Source organism: Amia ocellicauda, chromosome 16 (genome assembly GCF_036373705.1).
Source record: "Amia ocellicauda isolate fAmiCal2 chromosome 16, fAmiCal2.hap1, whole genome shotgun sequence".
Lineage (NCBI taxonomy): Eukaryota > Metazoa > Chordata > Actinopteri > Amiiformes > Amiidae > Amia > Amia ocellicauda.
The window spans coordinates 22477937-22497545 of record NC_089865.1 but is presented as its reverse complement, the minus strand read 5'-3'; the positions used below and the strand labels follow the sequence as shown (position 1 = coordinate 22497545).

The following is a 19609-nucleotide window of genomic DNA, read 5'->3' as shown; positions in this document are numbered from 1 at the left end:
AGGAATACTTATTCTTGAGCCTGGTATTCTATATCTGAAGATATAGAATTAACAAGATAATGGTTCTTGTAAATACTGAATGGGATTAAACTCCCTGTCCTTCCTACAATTGACCATTTTTTGCAAATTAAAAAACTGCAAAACCACTTTCAATAACTGCTTCACCCAGTGCAGGGTCATCGTGAGCCTTATCTGGCAGGCACAGGGCACAAGGCAGGGTACACCCCGGACAGAACGCCAGTCTATTGCAGAGCAGCACACACACACACACACAAAAACTACAGGCCCTTTAGAGCAGTCAGTGAACCTGAGCAGCATGCCCTTGGGATATAGGAGGAAATTGGAGCACCAGGAGGAAAGCCACATGGACACGGGAAGAAATTATAAACATCACACAGGTAGACACCTATGGCCAAGACAAATGCACCACTCCCCTGCTCTGTTCATTGTGCCGTACGAGCACAGGGGGGCGGACCTGAAGCTCGGCGCTGGACTTCCCGGCATGCCGCGTCCCGACCAGCACTGTCGTATAAAAGTGGGATCCACGTGTTTCTGTGAACACAGCTGCAAACTGCGATTTATTTTCTCTAAAGGCTGAGAGCAACTGGAGGATTAACGTCATGGCTACTGAACTGGGTACCGCATGCGACAGATATGTTATTGACTTTCAGTTTCATTTTCTTACTGCATTATCACACGTTTTGAAGTCACGGCGCCTTCCTTGTTTGCAGTTTTTGCAGACATTGCGCACTTCATATTTAAAAATGGATTGCATGAATGATAAAGGCTAATATCAGCCCTAATGTGTGATAGTATATTTTCTGATGCATGCATTGACCATTGCTGAATATTATTATTAATAATAATAATAATAATAATAACCGAGAGCATGTTCACAAGAGTCGCATGGAGTTTTCGAAGTTAATGTGCATACTTTTTTTATTGAAAATGCTTAATCTGCTTTTCCCAAACTTGTTCAACGATATGCTATTGTTCAAGCTCAGTAATCAATGCAGGTTTTGCATTTTTCAGCGAAGGTATTGATGCCCTGAAGAAAGGATACTCCGATACTCCCACAGCTCCTTGTAAATAATAACGCGTGTGTTTTGTGTTCATGGGGAGAACTGTGCACTGTACTGGTTATGTCCTCTGGAATCTGCAGCATCCAGTTAAAACCAGTCCATTTGAAAGTGAGGGTCCTGTAATCACTGGTCTCTCTGCCCTCTCCCCCAGCGCTGCTTAGTGTGTCGGATAAGACGGGGCTGGTGGGTTTTGCCAGGCGGCTGGTTTCCACAGGCCTGTCTCTGGTGGCATCTGGTGGCACTGCCAAAGCGCTGCGGGATGCTGGCCTTTCTGTCAGGTTGGTGTTTGGGCACAACACAATTAAAACGCTTTTACAGCACCGTAATGTACCTGTAGATGCGTACTGCAAAACATCCTTGTATGGGTGATTTTAAACCTGTATAGATACATCTGTTGTACCATGTTCTGCATTGCCTGAGTGAGGGGACATTTTGATATGCTACTTTAAAACAGCGATTACTGCAACTTTAATTCAACTTTCATTCATTCACTCATTTAGAATCGTGGGCTTGCATATTAAATGGTGCCTTTAACTAATCCTGCACTACACTTCTTAATAACTAGTCACCATGGCCTCAGAGACAGGTTACCCATTCCAGTGCTTTTCCTTTTGGATTTAAATTGAAGTATTTTGTTTTTCTCATCAGGGATGTCTCTGAGCTCACTGGTTTTCCAGAGATGCTTGGGGGGAGAGTCAAGACTTTGCACCCAACTGTTCATGGAGGTAAACATATAATGCATGCAATGTCTGATGGAGTTGAAGTTGATTATGGCCTAGTTTTGTTTAATTCCCTATTTAAACAGTTAATGTTGCAAATACTAATGGTTAAAGCCTGCTTCTTCTTTTTTTTCTTTTTCTTTTAATAAATATATTCAGGAAAATGGAAGTAATGGTTTCAGTCATAAGCTTTTGTTAAATAATTCCACACAAGTGTTAATGACAGTTATTCAGTTTTCTTTTTAACCTAAAGAAGTCTTTGTTTAAATATCACATGTTGTGGTGTTCATTGTATATTACTTTTGAGCTCATAATTTGCACCCTAGTGACCTTCGTGCTTAAATCTTTTTACCCTTTTTTTTTGTTTACTCCTAGGCATTTTGGCCAGACACACCTCCACTGATAAAGCTGATATGGACAAACTAGGATTCAGTCTTGTGAGGTATGAGGAGAGGGCCGAGATGTAGTGGAGCCAGGTTTAACCTATTTGCTGCAGCACTGGCTACTTTTCCATTGCTCTGGGACATTTCAAAAGGCTGCTTTGTATTGGTTCCCCTCAAAGAAACCCATGTGATCTGCTCAAAAATGCATCAAATTGATTTTAATGCATTTACACCAGGGGGGTTGGTCATGCGTGTTTGATTTTTCTGTCGTGGTCATTCGATGTCTGGGGCTTTGTCTTAACTCTAATGATGAATGTGTGGCTAAGATTAAGAGCAAGCTGTAGGATTGGCTGAGATGTTGGGTGTGTAGCTTGTGTTGGCTGATCAAATTATTAATCAATGATGTGCTGAAACTAAACTGTTCCCCATGAGAAGCATGTTAAGTTACTTTCTCCTTACTGAGCATGGATAGGCCCTGTTTTGGGATGAAGATGAATAGCACCGCAACGGCTTTCTATCTTAGGGTTTTGAAATTGAGAAGGACACTGGTGTGACATCCAGTTCTGAGCACATCAAATAAATCCTTTTTCACAAGTTTCACAACCAGCTTTTCTTGATTCTGAAGACCAAATTAATGTATTTTGCAATTTCCACCCCCTCAGGGTTGTGGTATGTAACCTGTATCCATTTGTGAAGACCGTCTCTTCCCCTGACGTCTCTGTGGCCGAAGCTGTGGAGCAGATTGACATTGGTAAATTGAGAAAGCAGGAACGCGATTGTCCTTTTTCTCCTCGTGGAACAGTGCCAGAACCCTGATGTGATCTAGAGCTAGACCAAATCCAAACTTTGACCTATCCTTGAATCACGAAGTGTAACGTCTTAAGTTATTCTGAGAAGCCTCTTTCTAAAAAAAATATGTATTAATGTAAGATAAAATACAAGTTTGTAATTTGTGCTTCACTCACATTTGGGTCAATTTGTTTTGGTCTTGCCCCAGGTGTCCTTTTGTTCTTATTCCTTATGTCATATAAATAATGGCTTATCTAGCACAGTGCCACTATTGCAGTAAAACTATTAAATGTAAGGTCTCCAGTACCTCACTGGAGTATCTGCAGTGAATTGCTTCCTTCTGTTATTAAAGATATTTCTAGATCACGATTGTGCATTTCCCTTTGGGTGGTTCCAAAGTAAGCATTACACTGCAGATACTCCACAAATGCTCTACAAAGCCTACTGTGCATAAGCATGTTGCAGTGTTGCACCTTTTCAGTATAACCAACCACCCAATTCACTGCACCCTTGCTTACCTGTTTATCCGTTGGATTTATTTTGCTTTTAGTAGGAACTGCATCTGCTTGATTTTTGCTTTTCTCAATATTAGACCTCATTCACAACTTTTGAATATTTGTAAGGCTCTTACAAGTGCACATGAAATACAGAAATCGTTCAAAGATGTCAAGGTAGGTGTTTCACTTCAAGGTCTATTTCCATAAAGCCTTCTTGTCTGTTGCTAATTACCTTCTGTCACTAAACCGTAGAGACCATAAAACATCTTTGTCCATTTATTACATTAAGGCATTGACATTTATTCATATAAAAAAAAATGAGAAAACTATTGCACTATTAGATTAGATTATATTTTATAACTTTTGGTAGGTATAAAACAAGCAGCACAAGGATATCCATGAGAATTGCATATTCATTGTAGTTAGACTATGAAATGTCCATACTATACGTTGGTCCGCTTCATTGTGACAAGATCACGTATCGGTCTTTGTGCTTCAGGTGGGGTGACCCTACTGCGCGCTGCAGCGAAGAACCATGTGCGGGTGACCATTGTGTGTGACCCCACTGATTATGACCTGGTGGCGAAGGAAATGGAGGCTTCGGATTCCAAGGACACAACCCTGGACACCCGCAAAATGTTAGCTTTGAAGGTAATTATTCTACCACTTAATAACGCAGTGGTTAGATTAGATTCTGACCAGGAAAAAAACAAAAGCATAGACTCACTGGTACAGTCCATTTTTTTTAAATCCTAAAACCTAGAAGTGTGTGTTTGCATACGTAGCTCTGAAGTCATGCACATACACGCATTTTGAACAAACTATGCTATGCACCCCCACCCCATTTGTCTTTTTGACAAATCTCACGCATTTAGGTTTTGAAAGCTTGAGCTATGTGGCTTTAGTCATTCACTTTAGTCATTCTGCATAGAATCTGCGGGACGTCTGCACTCGTTGACTATAAATGGTCAGATTCTGTGCGCAATGACTTAAGTCTGCGCGACATGAACGCACCCCCATGTAAACAAGCAGAGAGATGCTGGTAGTTTAGTTTCTACAGGAAGCTTGCTTAGTTACAACATGTAGTCTGAGTTATTGATAAAAAGGGCTGAGATTAGAGTTAAAAACACTGCTGTGGGTAACTGTAGGATGTAATTAAAGGCTGTTTTGAAATCATTATAGGACAAAAAGGGGTATTCAATCTAAATTAAAATTAGTAGTTTTACATCAGGGTTTATTTATGTAACTACTGAATTGAATACTTACTGTATGTGTTATGTATGATTTAATGGTCTATTGAGGTTTTATTTATGTAATTTGTATGTGAATACGTACTGAATCTGCTATTTATGATTTATTATAGTGCTACTATAGAGTCTACTTCAAATTATCCTTTTAATGTAGTGATTTTAACTCGTGACACTCCCCCAACAGTAATACCGATTTACCGTGGTGAATTCTTCAATGGTATAGCGATACTAAAAATCTGTCACTGGCAGAGCCCTATGAAGAAGTGTGTAAAGTATATGTAGGTGATGAATTTGTGCCCACATCACAAATTAAGCAAGACTGACACAATTTGAGAAAATTCTAATTGGTAGAACTTCAGACAAACTCCCTCATGTTTCGGAGACACAATTTTTGTTTGCTCTGTGAAAAGCTCTGGTGAGTCTGTGGGGGATTAACCTTTTAAGCAAGGGTTATCACTTGTGGGTTTTATTGCAACACACTTTATCCAGCATGCACATGGTTTATTGGGTATGTTCTCCTTGTCATCCTTCTGTATACTGAACATTGCCCTCTGACCAAACAACAGTCAAGGCATGGGTAACAAGAACCAGGTAGATTTGGGATTCTCATAATCTAAAGTAATAAGGAGGGATCCTGATGTTTTTCTTTATGGATATAGTGAGAAAACATGCTGTGTACATTTAATTAGTGAATGTGTTTATTTTAAATTGCTGTTGGCATTTACAAAAAAATGTGAATGCATATATAATGTTTCTATGCAAAATGCTTTTATTAATACTGATGCGGAATCCATACTAATATTTTTCCTTTAGTTTTCAATAATGCTTCCAACCACTGTTTGGAATAAAAATAGAGGAATATATAGATTTATATTCTACTGTGATAATATCCCTATGTTAAGGTTTGTATTGTCCATTTTTATTTCTTGGTTTCATATTTGATTGTACAGTGTTTTGATTTTGCTTTTATAAATGTTTTGGTGTTAAAAATAGAAAAATATTGTTCTGAAAATATGTAGCACCACATGTTGCTCAGTTAAAGTACCTTTTATTTATTTTGTATACACATAGTGATGAGTTATTAAACACCATCCATGACATTAGGTTTTGGGGGAAGTGTCTGTACTTTTCAGCATCTTGGTTGACATCTTTAAGGAGATTGCTTTAGAACAGGATTATAACCTCATTGCATTGCAGTGGGACCCATGATAACTTAAAAATGAAAGCAACATGTGGAGAACAGTAACCACAATTTGGGAACCGTGTGGTTTTGCTCTTTTAAAGCAGTTGAATACAGAATAGCAATTGGGCAGATTTATCTGTGAATGCAACTGTAGTCACACTTATTTTCCTCACCATCTTTCTGCCTCCCTCTCCAGGCCTTCACCCACACTACTCAGTATGATGACGCTATATCCGATTACTTCCGGAGGGAGTACAGTAAGGGGGTGTCTCAGTTGCCCCTCCGCTATGGCATGAACCCCCATCAGGCCCCTGCCCAGCTCTACACCTTGCAGCCCAAGCTGCCCATCACAGGTACACGGGACACCCCTGTTTCCTGAAGGATTCTTGATCTGTCATTCCATCTGCTTTATGAACCCCTGGGGACTGATCTGTTCCAATAATAATACAATCAATTTTAAACCTCAAGCTCAAGTGAGCACAAGCCTTCTGGGACCTCAACATTTAAAAGCGGAGGCCCGGACCCCTTTACACTGGTGTTCCTCAGCAGGGTCATCCGAGACCCTCTAGGCCTCTTCAGTTTTGTCAAAGCACCCATGACTCCAATGTGGTGAGCGATGCTGACCGAATCTGTTCTCTAGACCTTTAACGGTTGTAATTGGTTGGCAGCGTCTCGGTAACTACAAGATTCCTGCCTGTCTGGTCTCGTTTCAGTTGTGAACGGCTCCCCGGGATTCATCAACCTGTGCGACGCTCTGAACGCCTGGCAGCTGGTGAGAGAGTTGAAGAAAGCCCTGGGTCTCGCCGCAGCCACGTCCTTCAAGCATGTCAGCCCAGCTGGTGAGGATAGCTCGGCTTGGCCCTTCCCAGCTTGGGTTCTTATTGCAGGCTCTTGGCTCCGTTTTGTTTTTTGAGGACTACAGGGTCTTCTGGTTTTCATTCCCCGCTGTAAATCGCACAGTTGAACTTGTTATTCACTGGGCAGTACCGCTTTCACCACATGTATTTAAAGAGATCTATAAAACCTGCCTGGCTGCGGGCTCTTTGAAGTCTAGAGTTTAAAACGGCCCGTACCCATGTTAAAAAATCCCTTTTAATGTCCACAATATTATATTTTCCATCGTTCTGTGATATTTTTGGTGTATATTTATTTAGATGCAGACATTGGTTAGTTTAGAGACATTTCAAATTAAAAAAAAAAAAGATTTTAAATAACTGCAAGTCTCTTCCAAAGTTTTTCTTGCCTCTAACCTCTATACTATGTAATTAAAAATGGTACAACGGGGGTAAATGTTTGCATACCTAAATTATATGAAAACAAATAAAAAAATCTGCCAGTCTAAATTGATTAATTCCATAAACATTTCCCAACTAATCTAGAGTAAATATGCAACCAATTTACTGATGTGCAGTTTCATGGGAACGGGTAGGTGAGCTCAGTCCCTCGGGGAGTGCTATCTTTGGAGATGGCAATGGAAGGTGTGTGTGATTCTTTAAAACCCGACGCAGGACAGCAGAAAGAATGCATAGTCCATACTGCCAATGCTGAGCATACTATTCAGATCAGTACATTGCCTCATGTTTTCCAATGATGCCATCAGCACATGTCCCTAACACATTCAAGAACACAGGTTATGTGTTGTCTTATTATGTCCACTAGGTGCTGCTGTTGGCGTGCCACTGAGTGAGGAGGAAGCCAAGGTCTGTATGGTGTATGACATGTACAAGGACCTCACCCCACTGGCTACGGCCTATGCAAGAGCTAGAGGTATTTTCAGGTGGAATTTCAGGATTTTTTTTTTTTTTTTTTTTTAGAATTTCTTTGTTGAAAATCTTGTCTCATTGTGTATCCTCTGGATGCTGTAGTAGTATTTGATAAATGGTATATGCACTTTTGAAGAACTTAATGCTTTTATTAATTTTAGATGTACTTTTTGCTGTTGTAGTACTGTTTTAACCTTTTAAAACTAATTTCACACAACTGTAAGCTGTAAATGTCCAAGAGAAGAAATCCTTTAGGACAGTGGAGTACCACCTATCCTGCTGGTTTTTGTTTCAAACGACCTCTCCATTACTTAATTGAACCCTTAATAGAACTAATAATCTCCTAAATCAGTGGTTCCCAAACTGTGGGGCGCACACCCCTGGGGGGGTGCAAGACCCTTTATGGGGGGGGGGGTGCGGGGAAAGAGCTGAATGTGACAACTGTTGATTGCTGCGTCGCTGATATCGCATTGGATTAACTGATATTTTGCATCGACCTATTTCTGTGAAACGACTTTTTCCGCACTTACACACATTAAAAACAAACTACTGTCTGACTCACGAGTGGAAACTGGGTCTCGGTTATTGGATTCTTCCATATCCAGTCCTGGCCAATCAGAATAGAGGATTGGCAGGTAGCAGTGTCTGTGAGCCGCTAATTGGTAGTTGCAGATCAAAATACACAGCAGTTTATATGAGGTGATTAATTACGGTAAAATAAATACATAAGAATAACTTGCAGCTCCAAAATGTCATCGACTGGGAAACGAGCTCGCCAGGACTCTGCTGCGATATTTTGGAAACGCATTAACCAAAAATACATTTAATGCAAAATAATGCAATGTGACAATTTTTGCAATTGCAAGAAGTTCTGAACTTTATTTTAAAATACTCATCTAACGCAACAACTTTATTAAATAAATTTGGAAACGTACCTGTGTGTTCAAGTTCCAGTGAAAACAAAATGTATAGCAATAGCTGGCTGTGTGTTTTTTAATAATATTTGTTTGTTTCTCCTTTTCTGCCATTGCTAGTTTCGCCGAAGGGTGTTTGGCTTTTAGGTGGTTAACATACCAGCTGTAGATTTGTGGTATATTAATTGCACTGCACATATTATACACTTAACAGTGTTTTAATTTACTTTCTCAAAGTATTTCCATGCAGAAATTCTCTGAGAGGAAGCCATTGGTCTCGTTCTTGTAGCGCCGCAGATCTGCGCGGATCTGCAGAATTCCACCGATCCTATTGGCAGATCTGTCATTGTCAGCCAATCACAGACAAGAATGACAAATCCCACCCACCCATCAATCTTCATTACAGCTACATAGAGATCCAATCAACCGCACAGGTTTTAAAATTAAATAATAATTATTATTATTATTATTATTTTAACTATCGAATGTTAGATTCACTTGTCGATAGTGGCCATCTTTAATGAATAGTTAAATAGTCCTTAATAAATATATATATATATATATATATATATATATAATTATATATATATATATATATATATAATTATATATATATATATATATATATATATATACACTCACCTAAAGGATTATTAGGAACACCATACTAATACTGTGTTTGACCCCCTTTCGCCTTCAGAACTGCCTTAATTCTACGTGGCATTGATTCAACAAGGTGCTGAAAGCATTCTTTAGAAATGTTGGCCCATATTGATAGGATAGCATCTTGCAGTTGATGGAGATTTGTGGGATGCACATCCAGGGCACGAAGCTCCCGTTCCACCACATCACAAAGATGCTCTATTGGGTTGAGATCTGGTGACTGTGGGGGCCAGTTTAGTACAGTGAACTCATTGTCATGTTCAAGAAACCAATTTGAAATGATTCGACCTTTGTGACATGGTGCATTATCCTGCTGGAAGTAGCCATCAGAGGATGGGTACATGGTGGTCATAAAGGGATGGACATGGTCAGAAACAATGCTCAGGTAGGCCGTGGCATTTAAACGATGCCCAATTGGCACTAAGGGGCCTAAAGTGTGCCAAGAAAACATCCCCCACACCATTACATCACCACCACCAGCCTGCACAGTGGTAACAAGGCATGATGGATCCATGTTCTCATTCTGTTTACGCCAAATTCTGACTCTACCATCTGAATGTCTCAACAGAAATCGAGACTCATCAGACCAGGCAACATTTTTCCAGTCTTCAACTGTCCAATTTTGGTGAGCTTGTGCAAATTGTAGCCTCTTTTTCCTATTTGTAGTGGAGATGAGTGGTACCCGGTGGGGTCTTCTGCTGTTGTAGCCCATCCGCCTCAAGGTTATACGTGTTGTGGCTTCACAAATGCTTTGCTGCATACCTCGGTTGTAACGAGTGGTTATTTCAGTCAAAGTTACTCTTCTATCAGCTTGAATCAGTCGGCCCATTCTCCTCTGACCTCTAGCATCAACAAGGCATTTTCGCCCACAGGACTGACGCATGCTGGATGTTTATCCCTTTTCACATCATTCTTTGTAAACCCTAGAAATGGTTGTGCGTGAAAATCCCAGTAACTGAGCAGATTGTGAAATACTCAGACCGGCCCGTCTGGCACCAACAACCATGCCACGCTCAAAATTGCTTAAATCACCTTTCTTTCCCATTCAGACATTCAGTTTGGAGTTCAGGAGATTGTCTTGACCAGGACCACACCCCTAAATGCATTGAAGCAACTGCCATGTGATTGGTTGGTTAGATAATTGCATTAATGAGAAATTGAACAGGTGCTCCTAATAATCCTTTAGGTGAGTGTATATATAGATATACAGTGAGGGGAAAAAAGTACTTGATCCCCTGCTGATTTTGTACATTTGCCCACTGACAAAGAAATTATCAGTCTATAATTTTAATGGTAGGTGTATTTTAACAGTGAGAGACAGAATAAAAGACACCTGTCCACAGAAGCAATCAATCAATCAGATTCCAAACTCTCCACCATGGCCAAGACCAAAGAGCTGTCCAAGGATGTCAGGGACAAGATTGTAGACCTACACAAGGCTGGAATGGGCTACAAGACCATCGCCAAGCAGCTTGGTGAGAAGGAGACAACAGTTGGTGCGATTATTCGCAAATGGAGGAAACACAAAATAACTGTCAGTCTCCCTCTGTCTGGGGCTCCATGCAAGATCTCACCTCGTGGAGTTTCACTGATCATGAGAACGGTGAGGAATCAGCCCAGAACTACACGGGAGGATCTTGTTAATGATCTCAAGGCAGCTGGGACCATAGTCACCAAGAAAACAATTGGTAAAACACTACGCCTTGAAGGACTGAAATCCTGCAGCGCCTGCAAGGTCCCCCTGCTCAAGAAAGCACATGTACAGGCCCGTCTGAAGTTTGCACATGAACATCTGAATGATTCAGAGGAGAACTGGGTGAAAGTGTTGTGGTCAGATGAGACCAAAATCGAGCTCTTTGGCATCAACTCAACTCACCGTGTTTGGAGGAGGAGGAGGAATGACCCCAAGAACACCATCCCCACCGTCAAACATGGAGGTGGAAACATTATGCTTTGGGGGTGTTTTCTGCTAAGGGGACAGGACAACTGCACCGCATCAAAGGGACGATGGACGGGGCCATGTACCATCAAATCTTGGGTGAGAACCTCCTTCCCTCAGCCAGGGCATTGAAAATGGGTCGTGGATGGGTATTCCAGCATGACATTGACCCAAAACACACAGCCAAGGCAACAAAGGAGTGGCTCAAGAAGAAGCACGTTAAGGTCCTGGAGTGGCCTAGCCAGTCTCCAGACCTTAATCCCATAGAAAATCTGTGGAGGGAGCTGAAGGTTCGAGTTGCCAAACGTCAGCCTTGAAACCTTAATGACTTGGAGAGGAACTGCAAAGAGGAGTGGGACAAAATCCCTCCTGAGATGTGTGCAAACCTGGTGGCCAACTACAAGAAACGTCTGACCTCTGTGATTGCCAACAAGGGTTTTGCCACCAAGTAAGTCGAAGGGGTCAAATACTTATTTCCCTCATTAACATGCAAATCAATTTATAACTTTTTTGAAATGCGTTTTTCTGGATTTTTTTTGATGTTATTCTGTCTCTCACTGTTAAAATAACACCTACCATTAAAATTATAGACTGATCATTTCTTTGTCAGTGGGCAAACTTACAAAATCAGCAGGGGATCAAATAGTTTTTTCCCTCACTGTGTATATAATATATATATATATAATAATCTATATCTATATAATCTATATCTATAGATGTGTATATATATCCTATATATTAAATAATTAGTAAAATTGTATAAAATGGAAAGAGAGAGTTACTGTATCTTCTGTAACAATGTTGATTCAGGCTCATCCGCACTAGATGAAGTAAGAACAGGTTCATGCATAGAGAGATTCCAATGTAATTTGCCAAATAAAATTGTGAAAAGTGAAATATAAACAAGTTTTAAAGTATATCCATCCTTGGTAAACGTTAGGGCTTTAAAAAAAGTTCATTATTTTTAATAGGAGTTTTCAGTTTTAAAATTGTATAAGGAAATTATCTTAACTACAGAACCAACTTTTTTTTGTATCCGTTACAATTTAGTAATCCAATTTCTTTAAGGGTTCAATTAAATTTTATTGAGAGCTCGGTTGGAACAAAAACCTGCAGGATAGGTCATACTCCAGGACAGGTTTGAGAACCACTGCTTTACGATAAACGCCATGTCATATGGGAATTAAACAAATGTATATAAAACATCACACAAGATTTCTTGGAACAGCTTATGAATTGTTTTGGGGGGTTTATTAGGTTACTGGTTCCCTCTCTCTATACAAGATGTTTTTGTTAACATTTGCTATTGAGGATTTCCATGTCAAAACTGAGGAAGTCTTAAAACGGTTAAAGCAATGGAACTGGGATTCCTGCTGGCGTTAAAAGGCTATTGCTCATGACCAGTGCAATGTTTTAATCTACTGAGGCTGAAATAATGGATTGTACCTAAGGCAAACATGTTTGCTCTCTACAATGAGGAATGGAATTCAAAAAAAATTCAAAAGTGCTTTAATCATAGCATCTTAGAAAGCAACCCTCATGAGATGCAATTTCATTGCCAGGGTCTGACCGAATGTCCTCCTTTGGAGACTTTATTGCCTTGTCTGACATCTGTGATGTTCCTACTGCCAAGATCATCTCCCGAGAGGCAAGTTCATGCTTATTTAGCTACAGGCAAATTATTTCTTCAGCTATGGAGTGGGGGGATGGGGGGTGGGGGGTGTCATTTTGATATTACATTACATCGCAATGCTTCAAATGTTTCAATATATAGTTAATCAAGTTTTTCATACGTCTCTGTGAGAATCTTGATGAACTCATGTCACACTTGACTTGAAATCCATTTGGGCACATTGCTAATTTAATGGTTCTATAAAAACAGACCATGGGATTAAGTTCTTGAGCACTTATAACTTAATGAGCTGTAGTTTTGCTGGTTTCTTTTGTCTACACTGGTCTAAAAATCTGTAGACTTTCCCCCCCCCCCCCCAACTTCTTGCAATTTTCATTTTTATACAAATTTTAAATGTTCATGATTTCTGAACATCATTCCCAGGTTTCTGATGGGATAATTGCTCCTGGTTATGAAGAAGAAGCTTTGAAAATTCTGTCCAAAAAGAAAAATGGCAACTACTGTGTCCTGAAGGTGAGAGACTGAGATTAATTTGTAATCTTGGACACATTTTTGAAACGTGTGTAGTGTTGTATTTTGTTTTATTTTTAACTGTTCTGTGGTAGAGGGAAAAAACGCTGAAAATGCAATTGATCAAACTGTAATAAAATGGAGCATAACCCAAGATTTTTTTTTTTTTTAAACACCTAAATCTCTAATCCCAAATTGTCATCTGCCACAGATCTAGCAATACCAAAATCGTTAAATACCAAAGTTAATTAAATTTACAGTTCGTATAATTGCAGTCAAAAGAGAATCGACTGCACGTTTGAAAATAATGTTCTGCACTTAAAATGCATTACGCAACACATTGTGATCCAGCTGGATGTTTCATTGGCAACAGTCATTGCAAATGCATTGTGTGTAATCATGCATCCTACATTTGTAATTTGTTTATAACTTTTTTTTTTTTTTAATTTAGAATAGATATTTTTCTCAGGGTGGATAATATGGACATTAATTTCAGTGTTGGCTGTTTGGATACTTTAGAGTGAGAATCAGTGGGTGCTGCTACCATTACCCAAATATTCAAACCTTGTCCAAAACATTATACAAATGAAAGTTGTCAGTTTACTTATACAGACCTGCTCTGTTTTGGATAAATTAAAATGTACAGCTGATGTTGTGCCTCAATTTCTCTAATCTTTTGGAAAGTGTTTGTATAGAATAGTATAGCATAGTATAGCAAAAAAGCAGAACAGCTCCCAGTTTTATATCCTGTATACAAATTCTCACATGATAATCATGAACTAACTTCACAACAAGAAAGACTGGACCCATACTAGAGAAGCAAAATTGGTTACTTGTATGGATTCATTTAGTTGAGTGAATAAAACACTGCTACTTTTTGTAATTTTATTGGAGTATAAGTGAAATGCTAGAAGAGTCTGGAAAAATTGAATGTATGTGTGTATGTACATTCAAAACAAACCTTTATCCCAAATTATTTTAAAAATAGCCATTTCAGATTTCTAAAAGATTAATGTTCATCTTCCTGTTTCTCATCAGTGTTGCCTATAGTTTTATAAAACTGAGTTACTGTACACAAAGGGTGGGAAGGGGGGGAGCAGAATCCCTGGAAAAAAAACCAAACATGAATCTTCTCATGTACTGTCAGATGGATCCTGAATATGAGCCTGACGAGAATGAAGTGCGGGTGCTTTTTGGGCTGCACTTGAAGCAAAAAAGGAACGGTGCCGTTATTGATGCCTCCCTCTTCAACAACATTGTCTCTAAAGGGGAAGTAAGTTGTCCAGGTCACCTCTGGTGGAGGTGGCTGTGGGAGCGTCAAATCGATGAAATCAAAGTTAATGAAAGGCAGTTGCAATAATGCTTTCAAAAATCTGATTTAAATTCTAGGACCCAGACCACATTCATACTTCAAATCACAAGACACAAATCACAAATCACAAGTACCCAATCATGCTTTATTTTATCCGAGGCCACTTTATACTACTTGTGAACCAGTGATTAGGTACCCGTGTTGTCATTTGTGACCATTTCCTCTGTGTATGAATGTGTTGCAGACTGTAAGATTATTTTTTTAAAGGCTTCAGACAGTTAGCGATCCTTGGCTTTGCTTCTAATTTCTGATCCTCTTCTGTTATTCCAGCTGTCGGAACAGGCTGTCCGGGACTTAATCGTGGCCAGCATTGCCGTCAAATACACCCAGTCCAACTCTGTGTGCTACGCTAAGGACGGACAGGTATTTGGGCCAGGAGACTCCAGGGGTTGTGGAGAGAGGCATGAGAGTAAAACGCGTCTGGCTTCACTCAGGATGTTAATGTTTCTGCATATAGGTGGAGTGTTAATGAATCTTGATTTCTTACTCCATCCTAATCCCACCCCTCCCAGTCTCTCTTCTATGGTTATTTATGGGTTAAATGGAAGGATGTTTTTGGCAGTGTCCCAAATTGAAAATGTTCACTACGATCTAGTAATACACCTGTCAGAGGACTGGGGAATGGCTGAATAGGGTTCTGGATTTATGTCCTTTGGAGATGTATGGAGGAATGGTTAAATCCTGGGAAGTTAAAGGTTGCCCCTGAACTGGCTCTTTAAACGGCTCTTTTTGGCTTCTGTTGGAAATATTTAGCAGTTACTTTCTGAAAAGGATCCACACTTGATTTAATTGGGGGAATAAGCATTCTTGAGCTCAGTTTTAAAATTTGAATCCTTAAGAAATACTTCGAAAAATTGTCCTGACACTAATGTCCAACTGATCGGTCTCGGCCACAAAACAATACAAATGTATTCCGTCCCGTTAAGTATTGAAAGCACTTTGACTGACATGAATCAAAGGCAAGATGTTTTAGAAAGGGAATTGATGAGGACGGCCACAGAGACGGCTGCCTTTTCACAGACTCCACAGCCCCATTGTTATTGCAGAGATCTGTGGAGTCCAGTGTGTTTTGCACTCTGAATCTCTGACCGATATTAATATTGCATCCTATTGTATAATGAGGAATCGTAATTCAGCATTAACTGTAAATAAAGGGAAAACAGTCCTTCAAGGATCATAATCTAGTTTACATCGTATTGGCTTTTAAGTGTGTGTACAGTTGTGGACAGAATGCCTGGTATTGAGGTGGCTGTTTATAGGGTGTCTGCAGTTTTGATGCTTTTGATTTGGTGATTCACGGTCTTCATTTATGTTTGGACATCTGTTCTAGGAAACTAACTTGCAAGACATTTGCTAATTGTTGGCAGGAGTTGAGCGCCCCTTGATGTTAAAATGCTCTCTGGGAATAAATAAATCACGTCACACAGTCAATCTAATGTAAATAAAACCTTTGAGGGGGGGTGGGTTAATGAGTTTGAAGACTTAGGTGTTAATAAGCCAAGGACTCTGCACTTGGTCTTCTCTTGGTTGTGCGTGAGAGCATCTGATGCACATTGGACAACTCTCAAATGATCTCAAACTATTCCTAGTGTAGCAGAGGCGACACTGCAGCTGCTACGGGACCCTTCACTACATGCTTCACACACCACACGGACATCGATTCGTTGATGAAGTCTGGCTTTATTTGTGCCTGTTTTAACAGAAAATAAAATGAAAACTGGCACATGCAGACGGTCTCGCATGTTCTCTCCCTATATAAAATAATAATTCGTCACTGAAACGTTGCAATACAGCACAAGCAATACCGGCACTTTTTTTTTTTCGTGTATAATTGCATTTTAAATAATAAAAAAAAAAAAAAAATAATAGACTGTGTGAAGCGTCACTTACTCTTAGTATTAACAAAAGACAACTGAGGGATTACTGGGTAATTTCTACATGTGCTCCGTCTTAAAGTCACAGTTCGAATTAATGACCTCCGATTAAAAGAACAACATCCCCTTAAGGTCAAAACACAACCACCTTACCAGAAACTTTGGTGAAATTCAAAAATAATATAAAAAATCAAAATACACTTGTTACACCAGCATCTTTTTAGATGGGGACCTGCTAAGCTTGAAAGGGAAAGTATTCTTGAATAATGCAGTTTATTTAGTTGTTCTTGACAGTTTCTACACTATTTAACCAATGATCTGTATTATAATGATACTCAAGAAGTGTTAAAGGGACAAGAGCCCAGCTATAGCAGTGCAGCTCCCTGTGATAATTGGAATTGTGCCATTTATCTCAGGTGATTGGGATTGGCGCTGGACAGCAGTCTCGTATTCACTGCACCCGTCTGGCTGGAGAGAAAGCCAACAACTGGTGGCTGAGACACCACGCCCGAGTGCTGGCAATGAAGTTCAAGAGTGGAGTGAAGAGAGCTGAAATGGCAAACGCCATCGACCAGTATGTCAGCGGGACCATTGTAGAGGTAATGAAATGGACACCTGAAAGTAGTTCATACTCGGGTATATTGTGGGGATTTTGGGACTATTCAGAGTAGTGTTTCTGATAAATAGTAAATAGACATGCATTAATATTTTTTAATTATTCTGACTTTTTAAATAACTATTATTTCACTGATAATTATAATCAGTGAATTATAATTGTCAATAATAATTTCTCTGAAATTCACATCACACCAAAATCTCATGTTTGAAAAAGTAACAGATGTGAAAATTAATAATAAATTAAAAATCAACACTTCAGTTAACCTGATTTATATTTGTTTATAATGTTTATATTTTGGTGATAGGATTTAAAACCGTACTAAGTTAAATTAATATTAATACTAATATTATTACTCCTTACAATAGAGTGGTAAGTACTGGATATTGGCTAGAATAGAACATTTTGTAATGCGAATGTGATCTAAAAATTCCAGGGATCCCTTTTATGATGGTGACATTAACCTTAAACCTGTATTTATGCAGGGAGATGGAAGAAATGGTAACATGAACAAGCTGATAGTCTTCTTTCTTTGCTGTGGGTTTACATACTATAAATAAAAGTCCACTTCATTCTGCTTTACATTTAAGTGTAATTTCAAAATCTTAAACCCTTTCTTAAACTTCTGTAAAGACCTGGGTTGTTCACTGTGAGTCCCACAACTCCATAAGGGACCAGCCCATTGTGCAGTTTTTTAACCATAAAAGGTTTGACTACAGAGCGCAGCCTCCGCTTCCGAGTGTTGGCTTTGGCGAGCACTACTGCAGTGAATGTTAATTGGATGCGTCCTCTAGTACTGCACTGCCTTCTGAAGGGCCCTCTCTGATGAAGGACACCGACCCAAAGAAGTGATGAGCTTTCCAGGCTCTGCAGGGCTCTGTAATCTCTTTCGCCTGATTTTGCAAATAACGCTCGAGTTACAGATAATGAATATACTGTTGATATTGGCAAGCTGTCGTGTCTTCACATGCTTTTGTTTAGACTGACGGAAGAAATGTATATCCAAATAGACAGGCAAGCCTCGCAGGTAATGCATAACCCATGCAGGGCCTTGTCCTTGCAGGGTGCTGATCTGGAGGCCTGGAAAGGGATGTTTGAGGAGGTCCCAGAGCTGCTGTCTGAGGAAGATAAGAAGACCTGGATAGTCTCTCTGAAGGCCGTGGCCCTCAGCTCTGATGCCTTCTTCCCCTTCAGGGACAACGTGGATCGAGCCAAACAGGTACATCTAATCGGCACGCTAATGGAAAAAGCTGTAGCAGCTGTGTTTGCCCAAAAGACTCCACATGCATATCACTGCTGACTATTTCACTGCCAAGACATTTAAATTGTGTGAAGAATACAGTGCAGTGTTTTAGATTTGCTACACGATTTTTTAAACAAGTACAGTATTGTTACAGTGAATCATAGTATTGGCTACTTTTGTGATGTGACACCCAGCTGGATACCAATCTAAAAATGAGGTTTTGCAATGTAAGATGCTTTTAACTAAATGCAGACTGGATTAGTTCCATTAATTACTTGAGAATTGAGATTTCCAAAAGAGGTATCATGTCCTCCTACCTAGCCTATCCATGGCTTATGCAGGAGAGCAGTCTATATGTGTTGCACTGACATTAAAGGAATGATTACTGTGTAGCTGCTCACTGGCTCTATTATGGTCTCCAGAGTGGTGTGGAGTTCATTGCTGCCCCATCTGGATCTGCAGCAGATAAGGTGGTGATTGATGCCTGCAATGAGCTGGGGATCGTGCTAGTACACACCAGCCTGCGTCTGTTCCACCACTGAGACGCCGGCCACTCCACTGTCATTCAAGGGCTGCAGTCATTCCACATCTAACATGGTTACCTAGTTTAATAATAACTCTTTGTCATGCAATAAATTGGTTTTGCAGACTTCTGTTCCTGATGTTTTTTCTCACATTTTAATCCTAATGGAGGATCTGTAACCCTGAAGTAAGGCATGAAATTATTCAAACAGGATTCGCCACTGTAATTGAATCCAACTCTCCAAGGTTTGTACAATGTGGAAATATGCCTTTAAAATGGTTGATTTGCTTGTGAAGAATTGCAAGAGGGTTCATGTGTATGGGCTGAGAAGCAATGCATATATCAAGAATGCATCCAACTGCCACATGTTTATTCACTGTGGGACCTCTGGTCTGGACTGCATTATGCACTTTATAACAGGCCTGACATGACAAGCTTGTTTCAAGATGTGAAGTATAGAATTTTCTTATGCTTTTCTTATTTTTCTTCAGACTTCTATTTTGTAATATAGAACAAAGTATAACCTGGCATTGGCATCTTGTAGAAGAGCCTCAACCCACTTGCTTATTTCAGTAGATTCAACTTTAGAAATCCCTCTCGGGTGCATGACTCCAAGGTCTCATTCCAGTCTGGTTTGGTTTCACCCCCTCCCACCA

General features: G+C 39.8%; 1 protein-coding gene across 1 annotated transcript; it reads left to right on the top strand.

The window, feature by feature from the left end:
* Positions 1 to 479: 479 nt before the first annotated feature.
* On the top strand, positions 480 to 19079 carry atic (5-aminoimidazole-4-carboxamide ribonucleotide formyltransferase/IMP cyclohydrolase). Its single transcript, XM_066687514.1, has 16 exons — positions 480 to 636; positions 1234 to 1360; positions 1731 to 1807; positions 2177 to 2243; positions 2847 to 2935; positions 3970 to 4121; positions 6100 to 6256; positions 6617 to 6742; positions 7563 to 7670; positions 12745 to 12830; positions 13239 to 13328; positions 14473 to 14598; positions 14968 to 15060; positions 16988 to 17170; positions 18251 to 18406; positions 18853 to 19079. Exons 1-16 carry the CDS (start codon positions 621 to 623, stop codon positions 18970 to 18972), a joined length of 1773 nt encoding a protein of 590 aa, XP_066543611.1. The 5' UTR covers positions 480 to 620; the 3' UTR covers positions 18973 to 19079.
* The last annotated feature ends 530 nt before the right edge of the window (positions 19080 to 19609 follow it).

Coding starts and splice junctions, on each gene's coding strand:
- atic (XM_066687514.1), top strand. Junction 13,329..14,472: donor GCAACTACTGTGTCCTGAAG/GTGAGAGACTGA, acceptor ATGTACTGTCAG/ATGGATCCTGAATATGAGCC. Junction 14,599..14,967: donor ACATTGTCTCTAAAGGGGAA/GTAAGTTGTCCA, acceptor CTGTTATTCCAG/CTGTCGGAACAGGCTGTCCG.